Here is a 22,302-nt window from a genome sequence, read left to right on the forward strand (position 1 = left end):
GCTACCATGGGAACGGCCTGCTGGCCAATCACCGAGAGAAAGCGGGGACGCTCGGGATCGCACCAATAGAAACAGGAAATAAAACGTTTCGCCACATCCGGAGTTGCTGTGGCGCCTGCGCCTTGTGTCAGGCGGCCGGTGACGTCCGGTGAGATCCAAGATGGTGGTGCTTGGCTGGTTCGATCGTTGGTGAGGGCCGAGCGGGCGGCGGGCGGCGGCGGCAGCCGGGCGGGGGCGGGGTCCGGCGGGAAGCGCCGGCGAGGCCGCGGACCGCGGAGCTCCAGCGGTCCCCACATCACCGCTCTGTTTTCTCCAGGTGACAGAAGTGCCGCTCCGCCCACCTGACACCGCCTGAAGACCCGCGCCGCCCCTCGCCATCGCCGCTATGTCTGGTGCCGGCAACAAACGCGCCGCGGGCGACGGGGGCTCTGGGCCGCCGGAGAAGAAGCTGAGCCGCGAAGAGAAGACCACAACCACTCTGATTGAGCCCATTCGTCTTGGGGGCATCTCTTCCACGGTTGGTGGGCCTTTGCTAGCTAGATGCCTTTATCTGGCATCCTCCCAAAGCGATCTGAAATTTGCAGACAGTTCCCCAAACTTAACAAAGTCCAATTTACATCACATTCTGTTGAAAAAATTCCAGAACAGAACATCTGTGTTCCCTTCACAGCTAAACAGGTTCCCATAGGGCGTATGATTTCCCAAAAAGTTCAGTTCGCAAAGGACTGGGGGCAGACACAAAATGTGAGCAACTTTGTCTGTGTCTGAGCCCCTTGGAATAAACCCCACCCCCATCCATTCCAGTTGCTCTCTTCCTCTGTCTCCCTGTGTTGGTTTCTAACTCTGCTTGCTACAGCCTCTGCTTCCTTTTGGTACTCCATTATATAGGAGGAGATGGACTTGAAAGTACTACAGTTCAAGAACAAGAAACTGGCAGAGCGCTTGGAACAGCGACAAGCTTGTGAAGATGAACTCCGAGAACGAATTGAAAAGTTGGAGAAGCGGCAGGCCACTGATGATGCCACACTTCTCATTGTCAATCGCTACTGGGCCCAGGTGAATGTCCCCTACTTCCCAAGACCTGGCATTGATTCATCTGCCAGTCCTCAGATAGCCCTGCTAGGAAAGCACTCAAGTATTCATAACTTTCTTGGTGCTTTTTTTCCCTTGAGCTGGATGAAACAGTTGAAGCTCTTCTTCGATGCCATGAGAGCCAGGGGGAGTTGTCTTCAGGGATAGAGGCACCCGGGAGCCAGGAGGGGCCAATTCGCGATGTGATCCCACCACTGGCAGAACCAGAGACATCAGAACTGAGGGGTAGGTCCAAAGCCCTAGGGTCTGGGAAGCTTAAGTACTGGGAAAGATTCTTGGAAGGAAGTGACATTGAGGCTGGGCCTTGAATGTCCACCTTGTACCTGGCCCCTGAAAATTTGCTTTCATGTTTGGGCAATAATGTGTGGTGAGAAGGCAGTCATTTATAGTGCACTCATATTTTTACCCATTGGAATTCACTATGTAGTCTCAGGCTGGCCTTGAACTCACAGCGATCTTCTTACCTCAGCCTCTCAAGTGAGCACTGGCATTAAAAGTATGCACCACCATGCCGGGTTTGACACCCATTTTAAGTTAAAGTATTGAGTGTTTACTATGTCCATAATACGTTCTAGACTTGGAAGAATTGGAGACAAGCAGAAAGAAGTATCATTTCTGCCATTAAGGATGAATAATAATAAGTTAAATGTACATTGCAAGGCTGGGGATATGGCTCAGCAATTAAAGGTGCTTGCTTGCCAACATGCTGACCATCCAAGTTTAATTCTCCAGTGTTCACATAAAGCTGAATTCAAAGCAGCACATTCGCCTATAATCCCTATGTGTTAAGGGCAGTGAGAGATGAAGCCAGAAAAATCCAGAAGCTTGCAAGCAGCAGTAGCAAGAGAAACTGTGAAAGGAGACACCTTAACCCAAGTAGGCCTGCACCTCATTATGTAGCTCTGTTTGGGGTTCTAGGCCAGATGGCAGCTTGATGTTCACACTTGGGGTGGGGAGGGTTCAGGTGATCCAAGGCTGAAAGCCTCTGAAGGTGGTTCCTCAGACCTTAGGCTTTGAGATCACTGAAGGACAGACCCAACCTGTTTCCCAGGTAACTTTAGACTGGAAAGAGCCATTTCCTCCTGACCAGAGGAACCAAGTACCTCTGATCCTGGGAAAAAACCTGTCAATCACTCACTTGGTCAGGGCATCACTTCTCACCTACAGACATGCTAAGGAGGTGGGAGGAATTCTCCCTTGAATGAATGTACTTGAACCTGCTCAGGTTCCCACCCTCAGTACACTTGCTCACAGAACTTCTGCTGAGCCTGCTTGCTTTTCTGAGTTCTAACTCAGATTATACCTTTTTCTTTTTGTCCCTTTCTTTCTCTTCTTTGGGTGTTAGCCTAAATGAATTCCAGATGCTTGTACCACTTATGTGGCTTATGTAAGAATTGAACCCAGGCTGGCAGCCTTCCACCTTTTTCTCAGTAAATCTCCTTTACCTTACTTGTAACTTAAGGAATCTTTTTTAATGTTTATTTTTATTTATTTATTTGACAAAGAGGGAGAGAGAGAGAATGGGTGCACCAGGGTCTCCAGCCACTGCAAACGTACTCCGGGTACATGTGCCCCTTTGTGCATCTGGCTAACGTGTGTCCTGGGGAATTGAACCTGGGTCCTTTGGCTTTTCAGGAAAACTCCTTGACCTCTAAGCCATCCCTCCAGCCCAGGATTTGTTTCTTTTGAGTTAGGGTCTCACTCTAGTCCAGTGTGACCTGGAACTCACTGTGTAGTCTCAGGGTAGCCTCAAACTCTTGGCAGTTCTCCTACCACTGCCACCCGAGTGCTGGGATTAAAGGCGTGTGCCACCACGCCTGGTGAAAAAAGTTTTTAAAAGGTGGATGGAGAGGATAAACATCCTGAGGTTGTCTTTTGGCCTCCATGTGTACCATGGCACTTCCTGTTCTCATGCACGCACATGCAAATAATAAAAAATTAAAGTATTGAGGTCCCAGAAAGGGATAAATGTGGTACACATGGGTGTGGTTCTAATTATTTAGACTAGGAAGGTAGAGGATTCTTTCCTGGGGAAATTAACATACAAATCTAAACTTAGGTGTCTCTCTATCAAGATGGGGAGAACAGTATACTGTGCAGGGTGTATTGATTGAGCCATGGTGTATTGAAGAGATTATCCTAGAACTTGTGCAGGATGGTTGTCATTCCTGCCTTTATCCTCATGACGCTCTATCTGGTCCCTCTCAGAACCCCTGCCAATGCAGCTCCGACCCCCTCTCAGTGAGCCAGCTCTGGCTTTTGTGGTGGCACTGGGTGCCAGCAGCAATGAGGAAGTGGAGCTGCAACTGCAGGGGCGTATGGAATTCTCCAAGGCAGCCGTGTCCAGGGTGGTTGAGGCCTCTGACCGCCTCCAGCGCCAAGTAGAGGAGCTCTGTCAGCGAGTACACAGCCGAGGTGAGTTCTTTGTACTCCTGCCTTAGAGAAATCAGTTCTTAACCCACATCCTTATTCCCCATCCCCTAAACCCGCTAATTCCATGGGTCCAAGTTTCCCCAAGGAGTAAATTGGCCATGTTCTTACTGGAAAGTGTTAGTCTCTAGATAGGAATTTCAGTTCAATTCCTAAAGTTGAGCTCTAGAGAGAAGACTAGAGTTGTTGATGCTGGTAGGGCCACACCCTGCCAGCGAGAGGACTTTGGAGCATCCCTGTAACTCTCAGTTGCAGCTACTGTCCCTGGACAAACAGGCAAGTGCAGGATGATAGGCTGCTTTCTCTCAGTCTTCATTCTCCCTGGCAGTGGCTTGCTTGGAAAATGGCTGTCTTGGTCTCCTCACTTGGTACAGTGCAACTGTACTTGAGGAATCAGCTGGTGGATCACACTTGGCACACAGAATCCAGAATGAGTTAATACTTTGCCCCCTTACCCAGACTTTGACTCTTACCTGAACTGTACATTCCCAGGAGATAGTGAGCCCCCTGGGGAGGCAGCAAGGGCACGTACCCGGGAGCTGGGTCGAGAGAACCGCCGGCTACAAGACTTGGCTACTCAACTGCAGGAGAAGCACCACCGCATCTCACTGGAGGTGGGGCACTTGCAATGAGACTAGATCCAGGGCAGGGTTTGGGTTGGATGGGTACCCAAGGATCTCAGGAAATCAAGCATCTGTCTTCTTCACTGCTCCCAGTACTCTGAGCTCCAGGATAAAGTGACATCAGCAGAGACCAAGGTGCTGGAGATGGAGACAACGGTGGAAGATCTGCAGTGGGACATCGAGAAACTTCGCAAGAGAGAGCAAAAGCTTAATAAGCACCTAGCAGAGGCCTTGGAGCAGGTGAGGCTGGGATGCATGCAGGGGATGGAGTCAGAGCTCAGTACTTGAAGATCCTGGCTTCTGCCCGTTATATCCATTATGTCTCTTTTTTTCTGTAGCTCAACTCTGGCTACTATGTGTCTGGGAGCTCCTCAGGCTTCCAAGGAGGCCAAATAACACTTAGCATGCAGAAGGTAAGTGGCGACCTTCTAGTCCTTTCTGCACACACCCCTTTTTTTTCCCCAAGGTAAGATTTCACTCTAGCTCAGGCTGGCCTGGAATTCACTACGTAGTCTCCGGGTGGCCTCAAACTCATGGCAATCCTCCTTTTGCCTCCCTAGTGCTGGGATTAAAGGTGTGTGCCACTGCGCCGGCCTTTTTCCCTTTTCTTTTGGGGGTGAGGATGGGGGTGATTTGAGGCAGTCTCACTGTAGTCCAGTCTGACCTGGAACTCACTCTGTAGCCCAATCTGGCCTCAAACTCATAGCAATTCTATCTCAGCTTCCCCAAGCACTGAGATTAAAGGTGTGTGTCTATGCCCAGATACTCTTTTCCCTTTTCTGTCCCTCAAAACTAAGGACAAATATCTATATCTGAGCTGTTTTGCTATCATTACTGCCTAAGTTTCTTTTACTCATTTCTATATTTGTTCAGAAAATTAATTTCTGAACACTTAAGTGCTAAGCATGAAGCAGATTAGAGGACAAGATAGATAAAAATCAAAACCTCAGTTGACTTTCTCTTGACAAACCCTCTATTATACTGGAATGTGAACTACCCATGTCCTCAGTAGTACTCTCCTTTAATGCTTGTGCTTAAAACCTATGCTGAAGCTGGACTTGGTAGCACACACCTTTCATCCCAGCACTCAGGAAGCAGAGGAAGGAGGATTTCTGTGAGTTCAAGGCCACCCTGAGACTACATAGTGAATTCCAAGTCAGCCTGAACTAGAGAGACCCTACTTTGAAAAAAAAAAAAAAATAATCTATGCTAAAAAAAAATTGGGATTGGGGGACACGGTCTCACTTTAGCTCAGGGTGACCTAGAACTCACTCTGTAGCCCCTGCTAGTCTTGAACTCAAGGCAGTTCTCTTACCTTATCCTCCCAAGTCCTGGGATTAAAGGCAGGAATCAGCATGCTCAGCTTTTTTGGGGGGGGTGAGGGGGATTTCAAAATAGGGTCTCACTCTAGCCTAGGCTAACCTGGAATTCAGCATGTAGTTTCCAGGGTGGCCTCAAACTCATGGTAATCCTCCTACCTCTGCCTTCAAGTGCTGGGATTATAGGCGTGTGCCACTACCTGTTTTTGTTTTTGTTTTTTTTCCTTCTTCTTTTGAGATAGGGTCTTACTCTATTATCAGACTGGCCTGGAATTCATTATGAAGCTAGCCCAGGCTCTAGAGTGCTAGGATTATAGATCTTGGGCCCCACACCCAGCTCAATCCTTTTCATAAATTATACCCCTGTTGACTACTGAAAACACCAAAGCTTCCCCAGAGCTTAGGTTCCAATTGAGGGAACAGACAAGTAATAAAATAGTACATTAGTTGGTTATAAATGGTACAAAGAAAAAGCACACGAAAGAGACAAATGTGAGAGTGTTTTAGTGTCCATTGGCACTCTGAGTTCCCTGTATCCCTCAGCTGGTTTCCAGTCTTCTAAGAAATTTCTATCTCTGTTAGTTGAAAGCCTTTGTTCCCAGTGTTCAGTATTCCCATGCAGTACTGGATTTACTTCTGCTTGCCTGGAATCCCTCAGGAAAATCCTTGGTTTGGTGCTTTAGACACATTTGCACTATACAGGAGAGTTTGGGTGGAGTGCATGGTGGGGCATGAGGGGAACATGTTGCCCATCCCAGTCTTGCCTACCACAGCCTCTTCCACTCCTTAGTTTGAGATGTTGAATGCAGAATTGGAAGAAAACCAGGAACTGGCCAACAGCCGCATGGCAGAGCTGGAGAAGCTCCAAGCTGAGCTTCAAGGGGGCGTACGGACCAATGAACGCCTCAAGGTAAGCTTTCATTGGTTTTGAAAGCATCTGGCCTGAGCCTCAAATCTTCTTGCTGATCTCTCTTGGACATCTCTAACCCCAGGTGGCCCTGAGAAGCCTTCCTGAGGAGGTGGTACGAGAGACAGGGGAGTACCGCATGCTGCAGGCCCAGTTCTCACTGCTCTACAATGAGTCTTTACAAGTGAAGACCCAGCTAGATGAGGCTCGAGGGATGCTGCTGGCCTCCAAGAATTCCCACTTGAGACACATTGAGCATATGGAGGTATGCTCTCAGAATGAGTTGGTGCTGGGGGTGAGAGTCAGATCATTAGGATTGAGACATTCCTGGGCTGCCAAGACCCTGTGTACCTGTCAGGGTTCCCTTGGGCATAGACCTGAGGTGAGACTGAGGGTAGTGTGGTTGTAATGCTTCCACCCATAGAGTGACGAGCTGGGGCTGCAGAAGAAGCTTCGCACAGAGGTTATTCAGCTGGAGGACACCCTGGCCCAGGTACGCAAGGAATACGAGATGCTGCGCATCGAGTTTGAACAGAACCTGGCAGCCAACGAGCAGGCCGGTATGTGGTGGGATTGGGTGGAGGTAGGGCTTTAGTTTGGGAGGCTGGACCCTTTTGGAGCTTCTTGTCCTGAGGCCCAAAAGTTCAGTCATGTCCTTTCTCAGCTCCCTATAGAAAACAGGGACTACACTACCTTGCTCATGGGCACAGTGAGTGTCACAACCAGCTGTGGTGTTTGGCGGAAGCAGGCGCAGCCAGAATGTGAGCTATCAGCTTTGTCTGTGGTTCTTTGGCCTTCTAGTATCTCTCTGAGATATTTGTTCTACAAAGATTTATTAAATACTACCTAAGAACCCAGCTTTGTTCTAGGCTTTGGAGATATGGCAGTGAAAAATGGAGAAGAATCCCTGACATTATGGAATAATATTCTTGTAGAAAAGACAGACACACTAGAGGAAAAGTAAAACATGCACGTGACCTAGTGATAAAGAGAGCAATAAAAGTGAAGCAACAAAGGAGAGATAGTTTCAGTTTGGCATGAGGAGGGCATGCACGTGAAGTCAGGAAGTGACACTGGTTTAAATGTCTAAAAATTGAGGTGCCAGAGAGATTTCTCAGTGGTTAAAGACACTTTCTTGCAAAGCCTGAAGGCTCAGGTTCAATTCCCCAATACCTATGTAAAGCCAGATGCACAGAGTGGTGTGTGCATCTGGAGTTCACTTACAAAAGTGGTGTGCCCATTCTTTCTCTCCTCTCTCTGTCTCAAATAAATAAATAGGGCTGGAGAGATAGCTTAGCAGTTAAGGTGTTTGCCTGTGAAGCCTAAGGACCCAGGTTTAGTTACCCACGTAACAGATGTACATGGTGGCACATGCATCTGGAGTACATCTGCAGTAGCTAGAGGCTATGGCATGCCTGTTCTCTCTCTCTCTCTCTCTGCCTCTTTCTCTCTCTCAAATAAATGAATAAATAAAATATATTTAAAAAAATAAATAGGGCTGGAGAGATGGCTTGGCAGTTAAGTGCTTGCCTGTGAAGCCTAAGGACCCTGGTTCGAGGCTCGGTTCCCCAGGACCCACGTTAGCCAGATGCACAAGAGGACACATGCATCTGGAGTTTGATTGCAGTGGCTGGAGGTCCTGGCATGCCCATTCTCTTTCTCTCTATCTGCCTCTTTCTCTCTCTGTCACTTTCAAATAAATAAATAAATACATAAGAGCCAGCCATGGTGGTGCATGCCTTTCATCCCAGCACTCAGGAGGCAGAGGTAGGAGGATCACCGAGAGTTTGAGGCCACCCTAAGACTACATAGTGAATTCCAGGTCTGCCTGAGTTAGAGTGAGACCTTACCTCCATAAACCAAAAAAAAAAAAAATCAAACATGGGCCGGGCTTGGTGGTACAGGCCCTTAATCCCAGCACTCAGGAGGCAGAGGTAGGAGGATCGCCATGAGTTTGAGGTCGCCTTGAGACTACATAGTGAATTTCAGGTCAGCCTGGGCTAGAGTGAGACCCTACCTCAAAAAAAGGGGGGGGGGGCTGGAGGTGGCTTAGTGATTTAGGCGCTTACCTGCTAAGCCTAAGGACCTAGGTTTGATTCTCCAGGTCCCACGTAAGCCAGATGCACAAGGTGGCACATGCGTCTGGAGTTCATTTGTATGGGCTAGAGACCTTGGTGTGCCCATCTTGTGCCCTCCTTTCTCTCCCCCCCCCAACCCCTGTCTTGAATAAAAGAATTTTTAAGTCAAATAAAAATATCAAAGGAGTAAATTGAAGTAACAGCCTACCAGAAAATGTGCCTGGGTTTCAACAGTGCTTCCCAGGTTATGCAATGCTACTCCCAGAAGAACTCACAGCTCCTTTTAGCAAGTAGCTTTTCTAATGTATTTTCTAGATGGAAAGTATCTCTCTCCTCATACCATATTAAATAAATGGCTATCAGTATGTTAAGTGGTGAGGAATAAGAGTATATAATGTGAACATTCTGGAGCTGGTTATTAACTTGTAAAACAAATTTGACTGGACATACAAGGTCAGTGGGAGTCTGATGTGGCTCTTCTCCACGTGTCCTAACGTGGCTGATGTGGCTGGTTCTGATTGGTTTTGAAGTTTTGACATCAACAATTTATCTTGATTTTAGTAGAATTTGGCTTTGTATCCTGTGATTTTTTAGCATATTTCATCCAACTCTTCCTCTGGATACATTTTTAAAGGAATAGAATACTTGCAAATATAGGTTTTTAAACTTTAAAAAATATATATAAATAAATAAATAAAAGTCTAGCTGGAGAGATGGCTTATCAGTTAAGGCACTTGCCTGAGAAGCCTAAGGACCCACGTTTGATTCCCCAGTACCCACATAAGCCAGATATACATGGTGGTGTATGCATCTGGAGTTTGCTTGCAGTGGCTGGAGGATTTGGCATGCCCATTCTCTCTTCCTCTCTCAAATAAATAAAAATAAATAGTCTATGGGCTACAGTGAGACCCTACCACAAAAAAAACAAAACAAAAAAATAAAATAAAAATAAAATGAAAGTCTACAAGTTGAACATTATGATTGTTAGTAACTAACTGCTGCATTGAAAGAGATATAAAAGTATTTAAAAATCTACCTCGAGTGTTGGGGATGCAGTTCATTTGGTAGAGTGCTTGCCTGGCATGCACAAAACCCTGAGTTTGATCCCTGGCACTGCATAAAACCATAGTGCCTCATGCCTGTAATCCAGTACTTGGGAGGTAGAGACAGAAGGATTTGAAGTTTAAGGCCATTCTTGGCTTCCTAGCTTGGGATACAGGAATTACAGTCTCTAAAAACAAAAAAAGGCTTGAAAGATGGTTCAGTGGCCAAGAGTGCTTCCCACACAACCACAGGCATGAGGGTGTCTGAGATGTCAGCACCGACATAAACACTTGGGTATGGCCACTTGTCTCTGACACTTCAGTTCTGTGAGGAGCAGAGGCCAGAGATCTGCTGAAACTTGCAAAAACAGCAGGTTCCAGACTTAGTGAGAGACTTTGTCTCAAGGAAACACGTAGATAAGTAATGGGCTAGGGACACCTGACATTCTCCTCTGGCCTCTGCATGCATGTACATGGGACAACCACAGCTACACACCCACCATACTATACATATTGCATGCATGTAAAGATTTTTGAAAATGGGGTTAGAAGAAAATAACACAGGCTGAAGAAACAGCTTAGTAGTTAAGGCATTTGCCTGTAAAGCCTAAAGATTCATCTTGGCTTCCCCAGAGCCCATATAAGCCAGATACACAAGGTGGTTGCATGCATCTGGAGTTCATTTGCAGTGGCTAGAGGCCCTGGTGCATCCATTCTCTATCTGGCTCTTCTTCTTCCTCCCTCCCCATAAATAAATATTTAAAAACTAAAAGAGCTGGAAAGATGGCTTAGTGGTTAAGGCACTTGCCTAAAAAGCCAAAGGACCCAGGTTCAATTCCCCAGGACACACATAAGCCAGATGCACAGGCGCATGCATCTGGAGTTTGATTGCAGTGGCTGGAAGCCCTGCCTATTTCTGTATCTCTCTCAAATAAGCAAACAAAAATAAAATATTAAGGGCTTGAGAGATGGTTTAGTGGTTAAGCACTTGTCTGTGAAGCCTAAGGACCCCAGTTTGAGGCTGGATTCCCCAGGACTTATGTAAGCCAGAGCACAAGGGGGCGCATGCATCTGGAGTTCCTTTGCAATGGTTGGAGGCCCTGGTGTGCCCTTTCTTTATCTATCTGCCTCTTTGTCTGTCTGTCTGTCACTCTCAAATAAATAAATATTTTTTTAAAATAATAAAAATAAAAAAACAAGTATTATCAAATTATTTTTATATTAATTTCTTCAAAACTATTATATTCTCAAGTGGGATCCCACTCTAAGGCCTTAGTCTTCCTCTTCTACACAAGGGGAATATTGGTTCTGGCTCAGCCTCTTACGCTGCTGAGGGATTGGAAGGGAGCAGCCCAACACCCTTACGTCCTGACCTTTCTGTAGGGCCCATCAACCGTGAGATGCGTCACCTGATTAGCAGTCTCCAGAATCATAACCACCAGCTGAAAGGGGATGCCCAGCGATATAAGCGAAAACTTCGAGAAGTACAGGCTGAAATCGGCAAGGTGAGGAGGGAGCTGCCTGGGGAAGCCTTGGCTGGACTTGAGTGCACACTGGCACACCTCACTCATATCTTTGCAGCTCCGGGCCCAGGCCAGTGGCTCTACCCACTGCATCCCCAACCTGGGCCATCCAGAGGATTCTGGCCTTGGTGTCCCAGCTCCAGGGAAGGAAGAGGGTGGGTCAGGTCCTGGTGGTACCCCTGACAGCAGAAAGGAGATGGCTTCAGTGTCTGGATCCACCACTACTACCTTCTCAGTGAAGAAAGAAGATCTAACCCCTTTTGAAGATGATGCCCAGTCCCTAACTCCTGGGACCCAGGGCCCATCCTCCCGAAACCGAGAACCTGAGGCCAGGCCTAAGCGAGAACTTCGTGAAAGAGAAGGGCCTAGCCTGGGGCCCCAACCTGTAGCTTCAGCTCTCTCACGGGCTGATCGAGAGAAGGCTAAGGTGGAGGAAGCCAAAAGGAAGGAGTCGGAACTGCTCAAGGGTCTCCGAGCAGAGCTCAAGTGAGACCCTATTGTTGTCCCATCTCCTAGTCTGTCAAGTGGCCTCCCGCCTTCCTCTGTATCCAACATTCCTTCTGTACACCCCCCTCCCCCCAGGAAAGCCCAAGAAAGCCAAAAGGAGATGAAGCTGCTGTTGGACATGTACAAGTCAGCACCCAAGGAGCAGCGGGATAAAGTACAGCTCATGGCAGCTGAGCGCAAGGCCAAGGCAGAGGTAAGGGCAGGGGGCCATACTGGGCCTACAGAGTATGGTTTAGGGGCTTGAGAAGAGCAGAGCCTTGGGTCAGCAGGAAGGAATGACAGTTTCTTTCTGTGAATGTAGGTTGATGAGCTTCGGAGCCGCATCCGGGAACTGGAGGAGAGGGACCGAAGGGAAAGCAAGAAAATTGCAGATGAGGATGCCCTGCGGCGCATCCGGCAGGCAGAGGAGCAAATTGAACATCTGCAACGCAAGTTGGGTGCCACCAAGCAGGTGCAGCTCCCTCTGGTCACCTTTCTTCTGAATGCTGGAGTTCCCTTAGTGCTCTCAAGTGCCTCCAGCATAATTGACACCTTGATGACTTGAATCTACTCTGGTTTCTGCTTTGCCATGTTTTCCTGGGGTTCTCCCAACAGTCCTCCTGCCCACCTACTACTTTCCATCTTGCCTTGCCCACTTGCAGGAGGAGGAGGCTCTGCTGTCGGAGATGGATGTGACAGGTCAGGCTTTCGAGGACATGCAGGAGCAGAACGGGCGGCTGCTACAGCAGTTGCGGGAAAAGGATGATGCTAACTTTAAGTTAATGTCAGAGCGGATCAAGGCCAACCAGATTCATAAACTGCTTCGGGAAGAGAAGGATGAGTTGGGCGAGCAGGTTCTTGGCCTCAAGTCCCAGGTATGGTGTCCTAGTTGATGCTTGCAGGGTGAAGCTGGAGAGTCTGAGCTCCCAGCACTGAGGCCTTCCATCCTCAGGTGGACGCCCAGTTGCTGACTGTGCAGAAGCTGGAGGAAAAGGAGCGGGCCTTGCAGGGCAGCCTTGGGGGAGTGGAGAAGGAGTTGACACTGCGCAGCCAGGCCCTGGAGCTTAACAAGAGGAAGGTAAGTCTAGGTCTGATGAGAAAGTTACTGAAGTGGCTGGGTCATGTCTTCCCCTCTGATTCTGCTTGGAGAACTTAATGCCTGGAATGACTAGCTCAGGTATTTGTGCCAGACCTGTGCTCAGCCATCCTACCGTGATTTCTGTTAATCCATTTTATAATTGAGGAAACTGAGGCTCAGGGATGTCAAATGATTTGCTCAAGAAGAATAGAACTGCGATTTGGGTCCATGGCATCTAGGTACCAGAATACCAGTTCAAAACTGCTCATTGGGTAACTGTCAAAAAGGGATGATGCGCTGGGCATGGTAGCACACACCTTTAATCCCAGCACTTGGGAGGCAGAGGTAGGAGGATTGCTATGAGTTCAAAGCCAGTCTGAGAGTACATAGTGAATTCCAGGTCAGCCTAAGCTAGAGTGAGACTGTGCCTCAAAAAAAAAAAAAAAATAAAAACCAAAAACCTACCCCCAAAAAAGATGATGGTTCTTGCCACATAGCTATTTTCTTGTTGGTTTTCTTGTGGTTATTTATTTTGTTGTTGTTGTTGTCTTTTCTTGTTCTTTCACTGGCTAGAGCAGTCTGGACTTACACTGTCATCCTTCCAAAGCCTCCAAGTGCTGGAATTACAGGCACATCTAGCCTACTTGCCACATTAGTTGCATTAAACATAATAAATATGGGCTTATAAATCTGGCATGGTGGTATATGCCTTTAATCCCAGCATTGGGGATGCTGAGGTAGGAGTTTGAGGCCAACCTGAGCTATAGAGAGTGAGTTCTTGGTTAGCCTGGGATAGTGAGACCCTGCTTCCAAAAAAAGGCCAAGCATGGTGGTGCACAACTTTAATCTCAGCATTTGGGAGGCAGGAGGATTGCTGTGAGTTCGAGGCTACCCTGAGACTACATAGTGAATTCCAGGTCAGCCTGAGATACAGCCAAAACTACCACAAAAAAACTAGGCATGGTGACACACGCCTTTAATCCCAGCAATTGGGAGGTCAAGGTAGAAGTACCACTGTGAATTCAAGGCTACCCTGAAACTAAATAGTGAATTCCAGGTCAGCCTGAGCAGGAGCCAGACCATACCTCAAAAAACAATCAAAAAAGGAAGTATGGGATGGGGATGTAGCTCAGTTGATAAGAGTGCTTGCCTAGTGTGCATGAGGCCCTGGGTTCAATCCCCAGTATTCTATAGACAGGGAGTAGTGATATTCTCAGCACTCAGGAGGTAGAAGCAAAGGGATCACAAGACCAAAGTCATTAAGGCTTAAAATTAGCATTGATTTTTTTTTTTTTTAATTTGAGAAAGAGAGGAAGATATAGAAGGAGAGAAAATGGGAGCACTGGGGCCTCTAGCCATTGTAAATGAACTCCCCATGCGTGTGCCACTTTGTGCATATGGTTTTACATGGGTACTGGGGAACAGAACCTAGGTCCTTAGGCTTTGCTGGCAAGTGCCTTAGCCACTGAGCCATCTCTCCAGCCCTCACATTGACTTCCATCTGATTTTCCCTTTTTTCTTCTTTGGTTAATTCATTCCCTGAAACTATACTTTCATGCACATTATACTGACCATGGCCAACAGAGTGGGTGATCCCTGCTTCCAGGCAAGCTTGGAGAAGTCTGCTATCCTACAAATAAGATAATGCTATTACAGATTGCCCATCACACCCGTTTTTGTTTTTGTTTTTTGTTTTTGAAATTGGGTCTCTCCAAGCTGACATAGTATTCATTATGTAGTCTCAAACTCACAGTGATCCTACCTCCTGGCTTTTTTTTTTTTTTTAATTCTCACTGTAGTCCAAGCTGGCCTCGTACTGTCAGCAGTTCTCCTGCTTCAGTTTCTCAATTGTTAGAATTGCAAGCGTAAGTGGCATGGTGGCACATGCGCTTAATCCCAGCACTCAGGAGGTTGAGTGAGAAAGCAAAGGTCAAGACCAGCCTGGAGGTGCAGCGTGAGATCCAGGTCAGCCTGGGCTAGAGTGAGACTCTACCTTGAAAAAGAAAAAGTTACCCTGGGCTGGTGGTACACATCTTTAATCCCAGCACTCTAAAGGCAGAGGTAGGTGGATCATTGAATTTGAGGCCACCCTGAGACTACATAGTGACTTCCAGGTCTGGGCTAGAGTAAAACCCTACATTGAAAAAAAAAAGAGAGGCAGAGGTAGGAGGATCACCATGAGTGTGAGGCCACCCTGAGATTACATAGTGAATTCCAGATCAGCCTGGACTAGAGTGAAACACTACCTTGAAAAACAAACAACAACAAAAAAGTATATTCAACCACATCCAGTTCATAGTTTTATGATGGAAACTAAGTGTGTGAAGTCCCTCAGGAAGTGATGTGTGCTTCAGGGGAAGGTGAATATGTTGAAGAAATTGAGGGGAGCTGAGATAAGAGTCTAGCTAGAGGCTCAAAGACCAAAAGGTGCACTACACTGCTGGAGAACAGTGTCCGGAAGTGGAAGAGTGGGGGAGGTGAGGCTCTGAGGGTCACAAGGCAGGAAGAGCTCCATGCAGGTATAATCCCGATACCTGACCCACGCAGCACAGTGCAGCTCCCCAGGCTCAGGCAAATGGCTCTCTCCTTTCTTTTTATTTTATATTTTCATTTATTTTTGAGGTAGGGTTTCACCACTCAGGCTGACCTGGAATTCATGATGTAGTCTCAGGGTGGCCTCGAACTCATGGCAGTCCTCTAACTTCTGTCCCCTCATGCCCAACTTTTTATTTATTTGTTGTTGATGTTGTTTTTGTTTATTTGAGAGAGAAAGAGAGAGAGAGAGAGAGAGAGAGATGGGCACATCAGGGCTTCAAGCCACTGCAGATGAACTCCAGATGCATGTACCACCTTGTGCATCTGGCCTAAGTGGGTCCATCTCTCCAGCCCTTGCTTTTTTTTTTTAAATTTATTTTTATTTACTTATTTGAGAGCAACAGACAGCGAGAGAAAGAGGCAGAGAGAGAGAGAGAGGGAGAGAATGGGCGCACCAGGGCCTCCAGCCACTGCAAACGAACTCCAGACGCATGCTCCCCTTGTGCATCTGGCTAACATGGGTCCTGGGGAATCCAGCCTCGAACTGGGGTCCTTAGGCTTCACAGGCAAGTGCTTAACCGCTAAGCCATCTCTCCAGCCCATGCTTTTTTTTTTAATATTAATATTTTATTATTCATTTGAGAGAGAGAGAAAGAGGTAGAGAAAGAGAATGGGCATGCCAGGGCCTCTAGCCACTGCAAATGGACTCAGATGCATGCACCACCTTGTGTACCTGGCTTTATGTGGGTACTGGGGAACTGACCCTGGGTCCTTTGCCTTTGTTGGCAAGTGCCTTCATCACTAAGCCATCTTTCCAGCCCAGTTCTCTCCTTTTTTTTTTTTTTCCAGCTCTCTCCTTAAAAAAAAAAATGTGTGTGTGTGTGTGTGTGTGTGTGTGTGTTTGTGTGTGTGTATTTTTTTTCTGAGAGAGAGAATGAGCACACCAGGGCCTTTAGCCACTGCAAACCAACTCCAGGTGTATGCACCACCTTGTGCATCTGGTTTACATGGGTACTGGGGAATCGCACCTGCATCCTTAGGTTTACAAGCAAGTACCTTAACTTCAAAGCCACCTCTCCAGCCCCAGTTCTCTCCTTTCTATCCCACCCACCTCAGGCTGTGGAAGCAGCCCAGTTGGCTGAGGACCTGAAGGTACAGCTGGAGCATGTGCAGACTCGCCTTCGGGAGATCCAGCCTTGTCTGGCAGAGAGCCGGGCTGCTCGGGAAAAAGAGAGTTTCAATCTCAAGAGAGCTCAAGTATGTGCTTGGGGAGGACAGGCTGGTCTGGGGCACAGTGTGTTGGGAGGCATACTGTTCAGGGGGAGGCCCTCATCCTTTGACTGGCCTTTGCTGCTGCAGGAGGACATCTCCCGGCTGCGGCGGAAGCTGGAAAAGCAGAGGAAGGTGGAGGTTTATGCAGATGCTGATGAGATCCTGCAGGAGGAGATCAAGGAGTACAAGGTGGGGCTATGGGCTACACTTGTGTCCTGCCAACCCAGGAATTGTAGGGAGGGGCTGGTAAGATTTGGGTAGTATGTAAAACCTGGAAATAAGATAGTACAGCAAAGAACACTAATTATGGAGTCTGACAACTGGCCAAGAATTTGGAATACATGGCATACAGAGTACCTAACCATGTATGGGAGAGCGCTTAGACTTTGACACCAAAAGTCAGAAGGAATTCTCTGGCATCTCTTATGGCTTGGGTCATTTGCCCACTCCCTCAATATCACTGTCCTTTCTCTCAACCCTCAGACTTCTCTTCCTCTGCCTGTCACTTAAGGAATTCTCTCATCACAATAGTAATCAGCAGTCTAAGGCAGACCCAAAGAATGAGTCAGGTTTGTCTGAAAGGAGTAGGATGCAAGGGCTCAGATAAAGGGAAAGGCGGGTATGGGGTCCCTTAGTTGAGAGAGATGTTGAACAGACAGAAGTGGCCATCATATGTGGAGGACAGTGATGTGTTTGTTGGGCAGTGTCCAGTTCTATAGGATGTGGGTCAGGGTTGGTAGATTGTAGGCAGGGTGGACACACTGAAATGTGTATTTGCTGGGTTTTGGGGGATGGGAGGGGACCACAAGCTGTTCTTAAAATTGAACCCAGGGCCTTATGCATGCTGTGCCACTTAGCTATGTCTTCTTTCTTACCAAATGATTTTTATCCAAGATTCTGATGTCATCAGATGTTGGACTGATTGAGGCCAAAGGAGATAGGATAAGGCTAGTGTCAGTGACCATTGTAGTCACTGAGGCAAAAATTTATGCTAATTCAAGCTAAAGGCATTGGGGACAATAGATAGGCTCAAGAGACACTTTGGACATAGAATTGCTGAACTTGGGCTGGAGAGATGGCTTAGCAGTTAAGTGCTTGCCTGTGAAGCCTAAGGACCCCAGTTTGAGACTCGATTCCGCAGGACCCACGTTAGCCAGATGCACAAGGGGGCACATGCGTCTGGAGTTTACTTGCAGTGGCTGGAGGCCTCTCTCTCTCTCATTCTCTGCCTCTTTCTGTCTCTGTCTGTTGCTCTCAAACAAATAAAAATGAACAAAAAAAAATTAAAAAAAAAAAAAGAATTGCTGAACTCAGGAATGGACTGTAGGGATAGAGGGATGGAAGGGGCATGCTAGGGGATGACTTGGGTAGCTGGATTGAAAAACTGTGGATAATAAGCACCCTCTAGTGGAGCAGAAGCAAGTTGCACACACAGACGCTGAGAATGCCACCTGTGGACCTCTTGTGAGTTTGTGATACCACTTAAGGCAAAGGGCTGAAGAGAAAGAGGTGAGGGAGTATCAACAGAGGCATAAATAGAAGCCACACATGACTCTTTACCCACTGAGGGTTTATGGCATGAGAAGGGACAGAGAACATTCTTCTTCCTCAAGCAACCTCGTAGCTTAAGTGACAGGCAGAGGAAGAGAAGTCTGAGGGTTGAGAGAAAGGAGAGTGGTGATGAGGGAGTAGGCAAATGAACCAAGGAAGATGGCGGCGTAGGTACCACGCCAAAGCAGCCTAGGGGGGAAAAAGACAAAAAAAACTCAGCAAATGAACCAAGGAGAGATGCTCCTGTGTCTTGGTAAACTTGGGAATAGGTTCCTAGGCAGGGTGACAGTGGAGGTCAGATCATATGTTCTCTGAACCACTGGAGTGAAGCGAGGGGAGCACTGGATCAGTAATCAATGACCCTTTGCAGCAATTGGACCTTAAAGAGGCAATCATGGGATAGAGAAGAGACAGACTTGGGAGGCTGTCTAATGTTTCTGTGGCAGGGTCCTGAGGAGGCAAAAGTGATTTGGGGAAGTTGCAGAGATGGCTAGCTAGCATTCTAAGCAAGCCAGAGGAGTGTCATGCAATGCTAAGTCCAGGTAAAGATGAGTTGAAGGTGAGACCCTTCTAGTGGTAGATGGGAGATGTCAGGCTAAGAGAAGGCCCACAGCAGAATCTAGATCTACCAGGACTGAATCCAGCAGAGGGTAGAGGTAGTACATTTATAGTGGCACTGCCATGCCAGGTTGTGACTTAGCAGGTAACAAGAAAAGGGGCTGAGGGGATAGCTCAGTGCATAAAGTGTTGGTCACATAAGCTTGAGGATGACTTCAGGTTTCTAGCATCCAGGTAAATGTTGGGTGATGTGGTGAGCCTGCCTGTAAGCCTGGAACATTGGAGGCAGAGAATGGGATCCCTAGAGCAAGCTGGCTAGCTACACTAGCTGAGAGAGCTCTGGGTTCAACTGAGAGACCCTGCCTTAGTAAATGAAGTGGAGTCCAGATCAAGGAAGACACCTGACATCAGCCTCTGGCCTCCATATGCATACACACACATGCATACACACCACAATACACATGCAAAAGAGAGAGAGAAAAGGGAGACTGGATTCAGCAAGAGCTGAAGCTTGAGCGTGGGAGATCCTTGGCCTTGAGAGATGCCAGCGTCTGATGCTTTCTAGGTTTTTATGTTATTTATTTATTCATTTTTGAGATAGGGTCTCACTGGTCCAGGCTGACCTGGAATTAACTATGTAGTCTCAGGGTGGCCTTGAACTCATGGCAATCATCCTACCTCTGCCTCTGCGAGTGCTGGGATTAAAACCATGCCCGGTTTAGGTTTTTATTTTTGTTTATTTGTTTGCTTTTTGTTTTTATTATTATTTATTTATTTGTTTTTTTGAGGTAGGATCTCACTTTTCTCTAGCCCAGACCTGGAATTCAGTATGTAGTCTCAGGGTGGCCTTGAACTCACAGTGATCATCTTCTGTCTCCCAAGTGCGCAGATTAAAGGTGTGCATCACCACGCCCAGCTACTTTTTGTTTTTTTGAGACTAAGTTCTTTATGATCCAGGCTGTTCTGAAACTCAGTAAGTAGTTGGGCTGGTCTTAAAGCCTTAACCTTCCAAATGCTGGGAGCCACTAGTCCCAGCTACTTCTAGCTTCAGTTTCCTCATTCAGAGAGTCCTAGTTCCCACTTGTAAAGGTTATGGTGAACATTAGATGTATTTCCCATGTGGTAGGTTTAGCCTGGGCCTACTGCTATGAGTTTAGGGTCTAGGCACTGTCAGAGTTGCTCCAAAGCTTATGTCTTTGCTTGATCCAGGCACGGTTGACCTGCCCCTGCTGTAATACACGCAAGAAGGATGCCGTTCTTACCAAGTGCTTCCATGTATTCTGCTTCGAGTGCGTGCGGGGCCGCTATGAGGCCCGCCAGAGGAAGTGCCCCAAGTGCAATGCAGCCTTTGGTGCTCACGACTTCCACCGTGTCTACATCAGCTGAGCCTGAAACCCAAAGGGGCCTTGGAACACCCACATACACTGAGGGCTGTGCCTCTATGTCCCTCCAACAGGTGCAGTGGCCCCAACCTTCATTCCAGACCCCATGGGCCCAGCCCTCTGCCTACCTAGTTGGTTTTGGGCTTCTGGTATATGTTGGTGAGATGGGATCAGCCAGGCTCAGTTGTCTTTTCCTGAAGGTCAGGAAGGTCTGCAGCCTGGAGGGCTTTTCAGGCCCACAAGCATTCATCCACAGCCTTCGATGCTGGCCCTAACCCTGCTTCTGCGGAGACAGACTCATTCTAACCCTACCTGCCTACACATCCACAGTGACAACTTGGGACCCCTTGTGCTTGACACTGGGGCCTGGGCCCCAAGGAGCCTTTCTTCACCATTTATCCCCAGGCCCCTGTAGGGCCTTAACCTTTTAGTGGAGTTCCCTGGGCTCTGGCATGACTCTTGTACTGATTGCTGGAGTGGCTGCTCCCTGGGAGTACTGCCCCTTTCCCCTGGGAAGCTCTACTTGTGCTTCCCAATCTCTACATCTCACCGAGGCCACCCTGTCCATCCCCTGGGTTCCTGTCCCTAGCCCTGTATTTATCCTGGTGGCCTTAACTGCTGCGAAGGTGCACCTTACCAGGAGAGGGACAGCCCAGCACTAGTCCCTGGGCCAACTTCCTATCATTCCAGTGGAGAACTTTGCTCAACACCTCGTGACTGAGCCTGTGCCCAGATGGTTCCTGTGCTACCTATGCGCTATGAAGGTAGCACCGAGAGGAGGCCTGAAGACATACTGACAGTTGCAGACACCTGTTTGGACTCACAGCCTCTGCTCTAAACATGTCTTGTGTGGGGTGTTTTATTGTTATGAATAAACGCCCAGCCCTAGGCATACAGAATAGCTAGACCATTGATCCAAATATAGTCTACAGTTTTTAGGTGCTGCACCTTGCTTAGCATTTCCTGCCTTTGTGCGGACCTCGGGTAGGGGCCGCACATGTGTGAGTATCCGCACCTACTCCAACAGCTAAGTTATATTTGGATCCAACTAAGCCATTAGCGTGTGAGACTGCAGACTACCTGCTTGGAGGAGTAGCCTATCTAACCCCCGCCCCAGGCCATCGGTCACATTCCCAACAGTTATTGGCCAATGGAATGCCGAGAGGACACAGGCTGCATCTTGGGAGTTGTAGTCCCTCATGGCGAAAGTCACCCAGGAGCCGAGTCAAGTTCCTGTTGTCCTGGCTAATTGGCGGGAATGAGCCCAGTCAGACGGGCTGGGCTGTTTCTTTAACCGCCCACCCCTACGACGCATAGATCAGGACACCTCGGCGGGATGACTTCTTTTCATTGTAGCCTGAGGGGGTGTTAGGAGCTGTTCGCCTGAGCCCAGATCCGCCCCGCACTCAGCGCGCCGTCCGCGCTTTGGGCGGACCCTTCACCGATGCCATGCTGGGACTGGCGCCTGGGCCGCTGCCGAGTAGGCCTGGGGTGGGTTCCGGAGCAGCACTCATGGCCATAGCGGTGGTCGAAGGCGAGTCAACGGTTGTTCCTTGGTGGGGCCTTGCGGCTTTTCCCGCCTTGGGACTCCATCTGCTGTCAGCAGGGCCGCAGCGGCTGAGCCAGGTTGGAGTGGAGACAGAGGTGCGGGTTACGGTGACCTCGGGCGTGGAGCTGGAGGCGGTAGGAACGCTGGCGGAGGCACGAGCCGCAGCTGGGGATGACATCAGGCCACCGAGGAAGTGAGACTGCAGCTGGAGTGCCACGGTGGCAAGGGTGGGGGAAATTGGGTATTGCATCATAGAGACGCTACGCTGGGAAGAAGCGTCCGCGCAGGCGCAGCTGCAAGCCAGTCTCTCAGGAGCTTGACTCCGGACTCATTTTTGCATGGGCTCCTTAAGTAAATGCAAGTGATTTCACAGCCCCTCCTAAAGGCTGGTAGCTACACGAATGGGAAGAACTAAAAGCTCCGTATGGGTCCTCGAATCTGAGAGTAAAATAGGCACTACCCCCTACTCACATCAAGCCCAAGAAAAGGTCTCAGGATCTCTGCCTGGAGCAAGCATTCTGTGGCAGGTATAGAGGATACTCAATAAGCCATTAGAAGTCTGTCCATTGGTGAAGGATCTCTCTTAATGGCTGGTCAGGCCTCTCTACTTAGGTTTGATTCCTTAACTGTCCCAGGAGGTCTTAAGTAGCTGTGGGACCCAGGACTACAGGTACAAATTTAATAGCCAACTCTGACTTCTTGGGGGTGAACAGATGGAATCAGTGATGAGCATGCCTATTCAAACCTGAACCAAAGCTGCTGCTTCTGATCAGCCAATAGAACAAAACTTTCTTGAGGGTCTGTGATTTTCCTCCACCTTGGAGCCACTCTCCACTGTGCCTCCTTCCAAGGTGTGTTTATCCGTTGCTGTGGCTA

The 22,302-nt window shown here is 48.2% G+C and overlaps 1 protein-coding gene across 1 annotated transcript; it reads left to right on the forward strand.

The window, feature by feature from the left end:
* Positions 1–102: 102 nt before the first annotated feature.
* Rnf40 (ring finger protein 40) lies at positions 103–20,776 on the forward strand. Its single transcript, XM_045130712.1, has 20 exons — positions 103–189; positions 317–517; positions 889–1,056; positions 1,173–1,317; positions 3,301–3,507; positions 4,015–4,136; positions 4,239–4,385; positions 4,484–4,558; positions 6,255–6,374; positions 6,457–6,636; positions 6,796–6,931; positions 10,876–10,997; positions 11,074–11,501; positions 11,598–11,715; positions 11,824–11,973; positions 12,164–12,376; positions 12,454–12,579; positions 16,231–16,371; positions 16,474–16,575; positions 19,705–20,776. The coding sequence occupies exons 2-20, from the start codon at positions 386–388 to the stop codon at positions 19,879–19,881; spliced, it is 3,009 nt and encodes a 1,002-aa protein (XP_044986647.1). The 5' UTR covers positions 103–189; positions 317–385; the 3' UTR covers positions 19,882–20,776.
* Positions 20,777–22,302: the final 1,526 nt, after the last annotated feature.

This window comes from Jaculus jaculus, chromosome 12 (assembly GCF_020740685.1).
Source record: "Jaculus jaculus isolate mJacJac1 chromosome 12, mJacJac1.mat.Y.cur, whole genome shotgun sequence".
Lineage (NCBI taxonomy): Eukaryota > Metazoa > Chordata > Mammalia > Rodentia > Dipodidae > Jaculus > Jaculus jaculus.

Bases quoted from the DNA above. Each gene is read 5' to 3' on its own strand.
- Rnf40 (XM_045130712.1), top strand. From the start codon at position 386: ATGTCTGGTGCCGGCAACAAACGCGCCGCGGGCGACGGGGGCTCTGGG. The intron at 4,386-4,483 runs GTGAGGCTGGGA...TTTTTTCTGTAG, and splicing joins TAGCAGAGGCCTTGGAGCAG to CTCAACTCTGGCTACTATGT. The intron at 16,372-16,473 runs GTATGTGCTTGG...TTGCTGCTGCAG, and splicing joins TCAATCTCAAGAGAGCTCAA to GAGGACATCTCCCGGCTGCG.